At 45.0% G+C, this 13765-nt stretch overlaps 1 protein-coding gene across 1 annotated transcript in view; it reads left to right on the top strand.

Annotated features, from left to right (window-relative positions):
• The window catches only part of Plpp4 (phospholipid phosphatase 4), a 133208-nt gene that overhangs the window by 55559 nt on the left and 63884 nt on the right, over window positions 1-13765 (top strand). The window contains exons 2-3 of the mRNA XM_040753230.1: window positions 2874-2982; window positions 10790-10880. Coding sequence (XP_040609164.1) covers window positions 2874-2982; window positions 10790-10880 — 200 coding nt within the window. The remainder of the gene's footprint in view (window positions 1-2873; window positions 2983-10789; window positions 10881-13765) is intronic.

The raw sequence follows: 13765 nt of genomic DNA, 5'->3' as shown, positions 1-13765 counted from the left end.
TTTTCCAGACCAGAAACTCACAGATGAAATAAAATATTTTTGGATGATTTATTGTGGATTCAGAGTAATCAGAATATTCTAGAAGTTTTTGTTTTCACAAGCAGCCTATATGGCCTGAAAACATCTTTGAAATAAGCTTTGTTGCCTTTCATTTTGTTTAAAATACTTTAAAAACACTTGGGAGCATGGAGTAGGCTGTGACACAGTCAAAGAAAATACTAAAAACTGGTGGAAACACACACTAGAGACTGGAGTACAGCAGTAAATGGGAAAAGTAGCTATTTTGCCCATGTTTTGTTGGGTATTCTGCGTATTTCAACCTCCCCCTTCCTTCTTTTAGTTTTCTGTCCCCATCCCTCTATTTCCCCCTTTCCTTTCCTTTCTTTTTTCTTTTCCTTTCTCATATAGTCCAGGATAGCCTTCCATATGCTTGAACTCATCCTCCTGCCTTCAGTTTCTAAGAGCTGGGATTATAGGTGTGCACCATGATAACCCAGTTGATATGGTGCCAGGCCTTGTGCATGCCAGGCAAGCGTCTACCAACTGAGTTTCAACCCAGTTCCATGTGTGTTCTTTCAGTTTAGTTTACATTCCAGCTCTGTAAGATAGGGTCAACTTACAGACAAAGAAACTGCAGATTAGGGTTTTTAAGGAAAATATTTTTCCATGCACCACATGGCCAGGGGTAGATTGAAACACCGGGATTGTCAAAGATGAGAATTAAATCATCAAGTTTCTTGGAGTCAAGAGTACACGACCCTTAAGGAATCACTGGAGCTGGAGCATGGCACCTGGAGAATAGTTTAAAATCCACATCCCCATGTCCTGTTCCTACTGCTTGTACACCTAACTAGCAAGTCTCTAGAAGGTTCTCACCCATCTCCAGCTGTGGCTTCTGATTTTGTTACAAGCTTCCCCATAAGGGAATGCCTTTACTCAGTAACAGAGCAGCTTTAAGGGGGTGGGGGACAGGGAGCCATTTTCTGATGCCCAGAGAGGTGCTTGGTATACTTTTCTTTGAAGAAAGTACATGGGGCCCAGAGCAGTTCTGCAGGTTCTTGGCATACTTGGGACCCCATTCTGCAATAGGCGCACTCTGGGCTCAGGCTGGTGAGGACTTGGCTGGTCTCTATGACAGTACTACTACACTACACTGTCAGGTGTTTCCCAGGTGACTCTTCTATTCCAGGTGGAGGTGCCGTGGGCACAGGGCTGAGCAGAGCTGTCCACGGCTCCTCTTTCTTCTTGGAATTCCTAAGTACACAGATTCTTAGAGTTTAACCACAGTCAGAGGTGAGGACACAGAGAAGGGAGAGTGGAAGGGAGGGCAGGAAGGCATGTAGAAGCCAACAGGGAGGAATCACTTGTCTTAGATGCATGATAGAGTAGACTGAGAGGCTAGTCCGTTTGATGGTACACCGTGCAGCTGTTCAGAGTGGATGTTAACTTTGGCAGTATCAGAGCCTCTTAGTGGGCCAGCCATTCTAAAGGGTCTCAGCTCACAGTCCTTGTATGGTCACTGCTGAAAATGTGCATGAGAAACACAGACAGACCATGATCATATGACGCCCAAGTTTGGGGGTGCAAATTTGGGTTCCCAATTTGGCTAGGATCTGGCCCTTGGATGACTTAAAAATTTTTTTTTGCATACAACAGAGGGAATTTCTGAATCCAGGACTAAAACTGGGGTAGACCATGGCTACTAGGTACCATAAAATCTCTAGAGGAGCACAAAGTTGTCTTCTTTTCTAGCTGTCACCCCAAACTCCTCATTTTGGTCCACAGTACCCCAAACTAGAAACGTGGACTGGACTTGAACCACTGCCTCCTGCCCACCTGCATGCCCTCCCATGTGTCCTCCCAGCCCCTTTGCAGGCACCTCTTGCTGGGGCAGTTGTATACCCCTGATCATTCTCTTGCCTTCATTCCTCTGCTCTTCTCCAAGTCCCATGCATCGCATTGCCAGGGACACCACTTTGAGTGGCACTTCCTATCCTATTAGCTCAGGATCAGAATTTCTCAGCCTAACAGTGAAAGACTGCAACCCCCGATGCTCTGGCTCCCAGCCATTCATACCCAAAATCATTCCGAATGAAGTTTAGGTGGAGATAGGACTTGAGAGGCTGGGCAGAGGCTAATGGCTGAAATCTGAAAATTCATATTGATAAATTCATATTGTCTGTCTCCCATACCCCAACCACTTCCCCTTTCATGATTGCTTTTGGTTGTCCAACTAATGAAGACATAACCCAGACTGGGTAATGCGATGGATGGTTTCCCATGGCAGGGGCAGGTTTGCAGAGGGTGAAAAGATGAAGACGGAAGATGCCTAGAGCTAGCCCTTTAGCTGACTCAAAACATCCCATCACTGCATCTCTTCATCCTTCCTCTGCCCCCTAGTGGGGAGAGTGGCAGCATCATGTCTTCATCTGGGTAGCAGGAAGGAGGGCAGGACACTTCCTGTTCCCTGGGTAGGTCAAGGGAGCCTGATGAGTCTCCACTCTTGTCTCAGACCCACTTTGTTCCAAGCCGCTGTGCTGCCGGCCTGGCCTTGACCCAGTGTGAACCATTGTACATCTCTTGAACTTTTAGCTCACGTTAGGAGCCTAAGTTCTTAGAGTCTTTGTAAAACAGTTCCAAAGCTGTTTCCTTAGCAAGAGTGAGTTCTTGCTGCCAGGGGGTGGCTGAGGACTCTACAGTCTCAGTGTCTCTTTGTCCAGTTGGACCTGGCTGAGGACTGTCACTGGCGGCCATTTCTCCCCTTCCCAGAAGTCTGGAAGATTCTCCTAAGGTCATGCAGAAGTGGCCTCCCAGGGTCTGTCCACAGCCTCTGAAGACTCAGCTTTCATGTCCTTTTCTTTGTTTTGTTTCAGTTTTACAGAGTTTTTGGATCCATTCCAGAGAGTCATCCAGCCGGAAGAGATCTGGCTCTATAAAAATCCGTTGGTGCAGTCAGACAACATACCTACGCGCCTCATGTTTGTAAGTACTGTGGTTTGGTGGCTGATATGTCCCCTGTTGAGAACAGTAGTCAACTTTAAATAAAGATAAAAGCAGCATGTCCAGTTAAGCCTCACTTCCAGATCAAGACAGGCACTGGTTGCTCACTTGAGAAACTGATTGTCTAACACTTGCTTACCTGAGTTATGTTGAATGTTTCCACATAGTGACAGTGTAGTAAAGACAGACTGGAAGCTAGTGACAAGGATTCCCTGTCCCCTCTCCTTGCAGAATCAGCCTGGAAATCAATGTAGAGAGCTTTGCTAACCATGTGTCTGTTGTGGGCTGGGAAGTTGTTGATCACTGGCAGGGTGACCCTGTGGTGGCCTGGAATGTGGTTCATTGGGTAAACTACTTGCCACATGTGAGGACCAGAGTTTGGATAACCTGAACCCATGCTAAGTGGGTGTGGTGATCAGCCTGTAATCCCAGCACATGAAAGGCAGAAACAAGCAACCCTAATCAAGCATGGAAGCTAGTCTAGGCAAATCAGTATGCTATAGGTTCAAGTATGGGACCCTGCCTCATTATATAAGGTGGAATACCAATGAGGATGAGGAAGACATCTAGCTTCCACTAGAGATCTCTATGCATGCTATCACACACATGTATGCCCCCACACAACCAACAGAAATATGCGTGTGTACACCACACACATACACACACACACACAGCCTACCCCATATCCTTACCACTAGATGTTGTCTATGTCTCACTCCTAAGATGAAGGATCAAACAACCAAGCAGCTGGTGGATATAGTGGAATTATTTTTACCTCCTTCTCTTACCACGTGGCAGTTGCAGTCTCTTACCTTTCTCTTCCTGTGTGCCAGTGCCTATGGAAAGGCTACCTCATATAGTCAGCCTATGTCAGAGAGGATGGGTTCTCTACTAGCCACACCCTGCAGGGTCAGAAGTGCCTTCCAGAGAGATGAGGGAACTTTCATGAAGCCACACAACTGGTGAGTGACAGTGTCTGATCTGAGTAATCAACTCTGGAGGTCACTGTCCACCTTGAGACTGCCTTGGATGTTCCAGAGCAGCTGGAACTCCTTACTGATGCTCAGTCGCTCTCAGAACATTGCCAGTGAGCTGTTTAGTAGCAAAGGAAGCAGTCACGTGCTCCCTCCACTGGAAACAATAACAAAACTTTCAGATGGGCTGTCTAGTGGCTCAAAAGTGATTCCTGTTGACCCACCATTATGCTTGTGCTTTTTGGGACTGTGGTTACTATTCCAGAACATTCACAATACACATGGGACTATTTGAAAGAAATCCTTTATTTCACAGAGGAAGGCTTTTTAAGTAACTGTGGTTAGAAAGATATTCATATCTGCAAATGGAAATGCCTTCTATACTGTGTGAGCATTCAGGTGTTATTACAGTTGCTTTTAATAATTACTTTTCAGCTTAGAAAATAAAATAGGTTTCTGTAAATCTTAGGCAAAGTGAACTATTAAGGTCGGTTGGCAATAAGACATAACAAATACTCACATATTATAATAAGATCCTTTTCCAATTCCATCCTAACTCAATAAATCGTAGATATGAAGGAACCAGTGTGTGGCTAATGACTTCACAGCACAATTAGGGGAAAACATCTGTTTATCACTCAGACCCATTCTTCCCAGGGTTTTGCATTTCATGTGCTGTAAAAATGCAATTTGGAGATGAATGTTCACACAGGACATTGAGAGAAATTTGCGGCTCTGGCCTAGATTTATGAACAATGGATTGTTTTGAAGACTAGATGCAGATGCCACAAATATTCTGGCTACAGACACAAGTTGGATGAAACAATTTGCTTAGTGGCTTGGGTGAGATGCAGAAAGGCCCTTCGGTGCTGTGAGTTTTGGAGAATAGACATATATTTGCCTCCGCGCACTGACACACTCTCTAGCCTTGTAATGAAACAAGTTCAGCCTTTTGCTTTGTTAATAGTTATTGATGAAGCACATGCATTTGGCTACAAGAGTCAGTGCTATCCACAAGAGCAACAGCAGAGCAGGCACGCCATTTAAAATACCTGCAGCTCAAAGGTAGAAAATACTCTGTCATTCCATAATTCGATTTGTTCACCTAGATTTTATTAAGAACTTAATGTGAGCTATTGTTTGTCAGCTTTGGCCCTCAAAAGCTTTCCAAGTGTCTGCAGAAGACAGTTGAGTGGCCCATATGGCCTCCCATGTATCTAATCTAGGTCAGTTTCTCTTGGAGGCTCATTCATCTATTCTGTGTGATGTACATGCCGTGGTGTGCCTGTCACAGTCAGAAGACAGCTTGCGAGAGTTGGTCTTCTCCTTACTCTTTGTAGGTTCTAGTGATGAAAGACAGGTGGTAGAGGCTTGGCAGAAAGTACCTCTACTGACTTGTCTACCTCATTGGCCTAAGTTTCACTCTTTCATTAAAAAAAAAATCCAGGAGGTTTTATGTAGGTTGAAATGTTTCCATCCAAAGTTGAACTTTCTAACTTTATTAACTAAAATGTTTTTCAAATAATTAGTGGCCCCAAGTCATGAGTAATGAGTGTGTACGTGTGTACACGTATGCATGTGTGTATGTCAAAACCCTTTGGTCAAATGTAACCAGAAAAATAATATAGTAAAGGTTTGGTGATTGAGTCAAGTGCAGTCAAAGGGAGAATAAATCCTGTTGTCATCCTCAGAAAAGTCCCAGCTCCCATTTTATCTGCCTGTGTCTCCTACAGTACAGGTAATGGGTCTGCGTAAAGCGGGACTGTTTAATGCCAAGAGCTTGTTTTTCCATGATGATTTTGTCTCCCTGTTGACTAGAGAGACAGACCAAGGATTCTTTTCAGAAACACTGAGTCTTGACTTAACATTTCTCTGTCATCCCCAAGCAGTCAGTCCCTTGCCAGAGTCTGTGCTGTTATTCAAGAGGTCACAATTCCTTGCTGACTGTGTGGGGTTTATCAGATCATGACACCTGTATTGGTGTAGGTGTAGGGCATATCAGTTGGTCATGAATGTTACTTAGTATATCCTCTGTCGATGTCATGTTGTGCATTCAGGGCATACTTCCAAAGAACATGTTGTAGGTAGGGGGAACCATAAGGGCTGTGGAGAACAGGATTTCAGGTCGGGCGTGGACCATGCCCCCAGGGACCCTGCATATTTACTCTGATGTCAAATGGGATCTGGAAAGGTCAGAGGGGAGATTCAGGTAGGCTTCTGTGGATCTTCACCACCTTCTTCACCATCGTCTTCATCATGGTCTTCTCACCACCATCCTCATCACTATATCACCATCATCACCATCACCTGTCACCATTCTCACCACTGCCACCATCATGAGATACCACAGTGACCTTGGTTTTTGAGGACAGTGCTTGTGCGCATCACATGGCGATCAGTGTCTCAGTTAACGCTTCTCAGAATCTCTGGTGGCACCATTTTTCATCAGCTCAATAATTTCAGGATGAAAAACCAAACAACTCTACTGTGGTCTTACAACTGTTAGAAGCTAGACCAGCCCCTCTCAGAATACCGAGAAGCCCCGATGCTCTGATGCCACCTTTTGGACTTGGGGTGAGGTGGAGAGGTGGTGCCAGCATGTGACACACAGAAAATGCAGACATAAAGATTCCAAAGTGGGAGAACAGAGCCATGTGGGCCACTGAGTCAGTTTATCAAGGGTATCTACAGGGTGAAGGGGCAGAGGAGGCAGGGATGGAGCCAAATTGTGGATGTCTCCAGATTAATGATTATTATTGTTATTCCTCATACCCAGGCAGATAAAGTATCTGCTGTGAGTCAAGTCCAGGCCTGGGCAGTAGGAATCCAGGGCTGAGTACCATGTGACTTTTGTTTTAGTGGAGGTTCATACACAGATGTCCTCCGGACAGTTCAGCACTGCTGGAAAACCCTTTGAAGAACAGCTTAGACTCAAACAGGAGGCTGAGAAGAGAGTTCCACAGATTTTTCTCTTGTCTTTCAAGGAAACACCCAACTCATTTTCTTTGCCTCTTCTGATTGTGGCCAGAGCTCACCTGATTTCATCTCCCAGAATCTTCCTGTCACTGTGATGATGTGCTAGAACTGTTTCCTATTCTGGGGTACCTTTAAAGAAGACAGGAACTAGTTTGTTCAGGGAGAGGACGGAAGGAGAGAGACACACTTTGCAGATGATAGACAGTTTAATTTGTAGTCTCTTTTTAAGTCTTTGATGGCCCTTTCCTTGGTGACAGATTGCTATTGTTTACCCAAAGCGGGGCCTTTTCTGGGTATCGGTGTGTGTTCGAGTTGTGTTTAAAAATGCTTCTCTGCCCACTTTTATATGAAGTGCCAGAGCTGTAGGCACTTTGGCACTGTGTTGTGACATGAGTGAGCCTTGGAGGCCTCCTCACTGGCTAGAATCCTGACACTGGGATGTTTTGGGCTGGACTCCTTTGTTGTTAAACTCTCCGTCCCCCCCCAACCCTGAGACAGGTTGCTCCAAGCCTGGCCTTTTCTAGACACATCTGGGACAGTCTAGTGCTCTGCAACAGTGCTGAGGAGGACTCTGTTTCTAGATGGAGTAGCATCTGGACACTGAGGACATTTCCTATGTGGGAATCACTGGTGGTTGTACAAGGTGGGAACCCACTTGGAGACAGTGACCATATACTGCTTGGGCAAGATGCCTGGGAACATCTGTTCTTTTATGTTTTCAACCTTCTTCCTTTGCCTGACATTCTCTACTCAGGTTAGATGGGGTTGTGTGGGGCGCACCTCAATCCCATATGAGATCCCCATATTCTGTGCGTGTACTCTGAACACATGTTATGTTCATTTTGGGATATGGTGAGACATCAGGTAACAGATGGGGAGAGAATAGTAAATATAGATGTAACTCTGCTCTGTGTTGGGCTCTCTGCTCCCTAAGAGCTTACATCTTAAACCACAAGCAGGAAAGGAATGGTGTGTGGCTTTCCAAACCACAAGGCCTCCAGTGACATCTTCCAGCACACTGCCAAAGCCTTCCCAGATGCTGCTATCAACTAGAGACAAGTATTCAAATGCGTGAGATTACATAGCACAGTGCTTCTCAACCGGTGGGTCAGGACAATTGGAAATCACATATTTCCGACTGTCTTAGGAACCCCCAACTATATATTTATTTTCATTGTTGCTTTGTAAATGTGATTTTGCCACTGAGTGGTATCTCAGTTCTTAAGACCACCAAAACTATGGACCCACAAGTTGAGAACTGCTGATGCAGGACATTTATCCAAACCACCATACATGTCCAGGACAAAGGCATGAGTATAGTGTCCCCAGTGTTGTTAGGACATAGGAGAGATCACACACTGCAGGTACCCGCAGATACTTCTGTTAGGAGGTAGAATTTGGCACTCCATCAGGTTGGAGTCCTTTTCTTGAGCTCTTGAAGTGGGGAAACTGAACTGTCCCTGCTCCTCACCCCATGCTTAGTACTGGCTCAGTAAGCAGGTGATTGGTGGTCATAAAAGTGATTCCAAATACCACCTGCCTGGGAAAGTTACAGAGGGGATACAAGGAAGGTTTGTCTTGGCAGAGGCAGAGGGGAGGCAGACCTAATTAAAAACAAGAAATCTGTGTCGGGGAATGATGCTTAAAGAAAGCCCTTGGTCATCAGGCCCTAGTGACTCCTTATTTCTCACTTCTGGCTGTGAGCCTGCATGTTAACTGATACACTATCCCTTATTTAGGCCCAAATGTCCTACTCTAAAGTCCCCTTTACCAGGCTTTGGGGTCTTGTATTTTATTTAGAGTTTTATTTTGTGCCTACACACACGTGGGAATATGTTGGCTAGGGTTGTCTCAACATTTTCTTCTGTTCTGCGTTATTATATTAAGGCTTGGCATGTGGTGTTGTCCTTACAGCTTACTATTTGGTGAGTTGCTCTCTCCTCTTTGGGAACATGTGGCATGAACTATACCCAGGGTTTAAAGGGATGGGAAATAATTAGGCTGCTGAGCTTGACATTTGCATTTGGAGTCAGAAAGGATTCTTGAGCCTTGACTGTGGTCTTGGCTATATTAAGAGGTGATACCCTGGACATTGGTTTTCAGGATCTGAATGTGAAGATGTAGTTCTCAATCAACACCATCAGGATCATTTGGGGGTACTTATTAAAAAATATGGTTCTTGGTCTCTTCACTGGTCATATAAGTATGTCAGCATGTTAGTAAACCCTGAGGTTATTCAGATATGAGCAGTTGGCTTCCAGGCTTCATCAGTTGGTTTCAAAGTCCATGTCATCCAGAGCCATAATTGATGAGGGGACAACCCCTAACCAGTTAATACCTCTCATGCTCACAAAGACATGATGACAAATGAGAAGGAAGGTTTTCTGGTGTCTCACAAGCTGTCTCTGGAGGCAGGAGCCAAAGATGAGTCCCCAAAGCAATTGATTGAAATGGAAAGAGCCTGTTCTCAAAAGTCATGGTCATTTGCATGAATTCCATTTATTACTTTGTCCTATCAGGAAGCCCCTCTGTGGAAAGTGAAATCTCATCTGAGCACATTGAATAATTCCTAAGTGGGAACATAAGGGACCCATAGTTACCACCCCTTCCCATCAATTACAGATCGATGCAGTGTTCTGTCCATCCAGACACTGTTGTCCAGAGATGTTACACATGAAGAGTTAAGTAGATACCTTTCTTCCTGGTGGCTGCAGTGGTTAAAAAAGCTCTATATGGGAGGTAGAAGTGGCCTAAGAAGACCATGCTTGTAACATATAAGCTGTCTGTCCCCAGGCCTATCACTAAACACAAGAAGTTTTCCCAGAGCCACCATGAGCCGTAAATACTCCTGATACAGGAACTGCCTCATATGGTGCTTTAAGCTGAGCCTGGTTGCATGTGGACCCCACCAGATTCATTCTGGTGTGGATTTGGGTAGATGGTACCTTAGTTACTTTCCTTACTGCTATAGCCAAATACCTGGCAAGAAGCAACTTAAGGAAGACAGATTTACTTTGACTTACAGTCTGAGGGGATACAGTCCATGATTGTGGGGAAGACATGTCAGTAGAATCCAGAAGTGGCTGGTCATGTTGCATCCATGTTAGGAAGCAGAGAGGGAGAGAGAAATGAGTGCTGGTATTCAGCCTCTTTCTCTTTGTAATTCTGTCTGGGACCTTACTCACAGAGTAGTACTGCTCACAGTTAGATCGTGTCTTCCTACATGAATTAATCCCATCTAAAAACCCCCTTACAAACATATCCAGAGGTTTGACTTCCAGGTGACTCTATATCTTGTGAAGTTGGAGGAAGAATTTGTATGAAAGGACTCACTTCTCACCTAAAAGGAAAAAAAATAAGGTTATTCAAAAGAGGAACTCCAAAAGGGAACGAGATGATTGATTGTCATTAAGAAGGCCTACCCTCTCATGTCTCTAGGGAGGTGGAACCACACACACACACACACACACACACACACACACACACACACACACACACACACAGACACACACAGGGAGAGAGAGTCAGGAGGAGGAGGTTCCAGGTTTTACTGGTGCTGATGAACTATTATAATTATACACTATTCTTTACTCTTTAAAAAAAGCTCCCACTTTAAATGTGGCTCCTAGCAATTACAAATAAATTAGAACCTGCAATCAGACCTCCAGTTTGCCGTGCCTGTGTTTTTGCTTCATATAGACAAGTTGCCCTTCTTTGTTTAAGGTCAATTCAGTAAGGTCATTTGACTAGCGAGTTGAAGTTAACTGGCACTAATTATGAATTGCCACATCTGAAGCAAATCAGAGTCCTCAAGAGGGATTATTTGTTGTTTCTTCCAGGCAATTTCTTTCCTCACACCCTTGGCTGTTATTTGTGTGGTGAAAATTATCCGGCGGACAGACAAGACTGAAATTAAGGAAGCCTTCTTAGGTAGAGTATTCACAGTTCTTGCTTTAGGGGCTGGGAATGATCTTAATTAGATAATCACATTTGAAAAAAATCTCATTTACACCCAACTGATATTTTTCCTGTGGTCAAAATTAAACTCTGGAAAAGTAAAACAAGATAAGCTCAAAAGATGTTGAGTCAATGTGAAGTAAAGGGCACTCACAGGTAGGGAGTGCCCAGTGTATCTGCGTGTGCATAGGTCTCTCTCTCTCTCTCTCTCTCTCTCTCTCTCTCTCTCTCTCTCACACACACACACACACACACACACACACACACACACACACAGAGAGAGAGAGAGAGAGAGAGAGAGAGAGAGTCAATCCTACTGAGCTATTTTAACAATCAAGGTAATTTAACTGGGTCTAAATCTCTAGCTTTTTAATTAATCCTCTGGAAAACTAAATTGAGTACATATATACTTTACATAAGTTATCTAGACCTTCATCCCAAGCTTGGGTTTAGTATATTCTGTGGATTTCCTATCCTCTGGGGTGGTAAGTCTGGAAACTGAGGTTCCTCTCTATGGGATGTGTTTGTTAATTATTGGGCTTATATAGACTTGAAAACGCAGCATGACACTCTTCTCTTTTCTTAAGGAGGGAGTGTGAATGAGACAGAGTGTGTGTCTAAAGAATGAAGAATAGAGGCCATTTTTACGTAACCAAGCTTTAGTTGAGTCTGTCTAGTTGAAAAGAATAATGTTACGTTTCCCTTTCAGATTAGCTCAAGTAAATAATGGGTTTAAAGACAGATCTAAAATAAGCAATCTTATCAACTCCAAGAAAAGGAGGGGATAACAGAGCAGTGCTCCGTGGGGCTGTAGTGGGGAGCGAGCAGGAATGTCAAGAGCTCATGACCAACTCTGTCTGAAATATGCCTTCCCTCATGTCCCTCCACTTCCTGTCTTCTCTCCAGCCTGGATGCGGTTTCTTCTGCCTCAGACCTTTGCTTTCTGTGGTGCATGGGCTCAGAGTAGTGCATGGGCTCACAGTGGTGCATGGGCTCACAGTGACTCACAGTGGTGCATGGGCTCACAGTGGTGCATGGGCTCACAGTGACTCACAGTGGTGCATGGGCTCACAGTGGTGCATGGGCTCACAGTGACTCACAGTGGTGCATGGGCTCACAGTGGTGCATGGGCTCACAGTGACTCACAGTGGTGCATGGGCTCACAGTGGTGCATGGGCTCACAGTGACTCACAGTGGTGCATGGGCTCACAGTGGTGCATGGGCTCACAGTGACTCACAGTGGTGCATGGGCTCACAGTGGTGCATGGGCTCACAGTGACTCACAGTGGTGCATGGGCTCAGAGTAGTGCATGGGCTCACAGTGACTCACAGTGGTGCATGGGCTCACAGTGATGCATGGGCTCACAGTGATGCATGGGCTCACAGTGGTGCATGGGCTCACAGTGGTGCATGGGCTCACAGTGGCTCACAGTTGCTACTTTCTACTTACACATCTGACTGCTCATCTCTGGTGGCCACCCCCTGTTTTCTCTCTGTTCCTTGCTCCCAGTCCCCTAGATGGAGACTTTGACTCAGTTGTTTCTCCAGACTAAAAACAAAGCTTGTCTTGATTCTGGCCAGCCTGTGGTTACATGCTTGCTCTCTCAGGTCAGGTGGGGGAAGGGGCATTGGTACCTTACTGTACCTGGCTTTAGTGACCGGACAGTATTTTCGTGACTATTACTGTGATCCTTAGAGCATCCTATTGGGCACCCTTTGCTGGTTTGGGAATCCCTTCACCTCACTTTATATTGCAGTTGCTCCCTCATATAGAGCCCCAAGATAGATGACTATGGGAAAGAATGTCTGCCATGGTTGTGGCTTTAGTTTACTGCTGGCTATGGAATTGTGTTCCTGTGGCATCTCTAAGCAGCCCTGGCTACCTTCTCTAGCCATTTTAATTCTCAGCCAAATCTCTCTTAGGGTGATGCTTTAAAATTGAGCACCATACTCTGCCTCCTATATGTAACTAAAACAGAATCATTGGCTGTTCTGTTTGCCCAAATCAATGAGCTCCTGTCCAGAAAATGATAAGAAGCCAGCAGTGTGCACAGAGGTTGCAAACAACCAGTGCTTTGGGAAGGTTTGGAGGCAGTAAAGGCGAACTTAAACTTCAAAGTCAGAAAACTAGGTGGCTTCTAATCAAGCCTGGAATTCAGAACTCCCTCATGGAGGGGAGGTTAGCTGTTATGTCATTCTGTAGTGAGGGTATTAGAAGATTTTATCCCAGGCACTTGCACCTGAGCCCAGGTGTTCCCCTTTGCTACATACAGACAAGCACGGCGGTGTGTTCCCTGTGCAGCATCTAGCTTGTAGGTATTCAGGATATAGAGTACCCAGGAACTCTGTTATTGAAAGACTGGAGTACTGGGCTGCTTAATACTACAAAAAAATAACAGGAAAGCTCTCAAATCCTCTGGTATGCCCATAGCCCATAATACCCTCAAAACCAGCCCCTAGCAAGCCAACCTGTAGGATATGCCACTTTGAATTTCTTTATCAGCCAGTCTTGTTTGTGTTTCTGATCCATCAGTCAAAATGGTACTGTCAGATGCTGTGAAAGCACCACATGGGCTAGACCTGTGGGGCTCTTGTTAGTCTCTTGCCTGGGGCCATGCCTTATCCTGTCTTTGCAGCCACCAGGCATCCCATCAGAGCCCAGCCTTCATTCTAGAGAATGAAGAACATTGGAATAGATACCTCATGAAAGGTCCCTGTGTTAGTACCCTGTCATTTTGATGCCCTGTCTTCAGTATCCTGTCAAACTATCATTCAAATAAGAATTAGTCCCATGTGCTTCCAGAACACTGAAATGTCCCACTCCCAAATGTCATCACTCTAGCTTCCCATCCTTCTCT

Source organism: Mesocricetus auratus, unplaced genomic scaffold (genome assembly GCF_017639785.1).
Source record: "Mesocricetus auratus isolate SY011 unplaced genomic scaffold, BCM_Maur_2.0 Super-Scaffold_4256, whole genome shotgun sequence".
Classification (NCBI taxonomy): Eukaryota; Metazoa; Chordata; class Mammalia; order Rodentia; family Cricetidae; genus Mesocricetus; species Mesocricetus auratus.
Note: the sequence above shows the minus strand (reverse complement) of the source record. Positions and strands in the feature narration are given on the sequence as shown.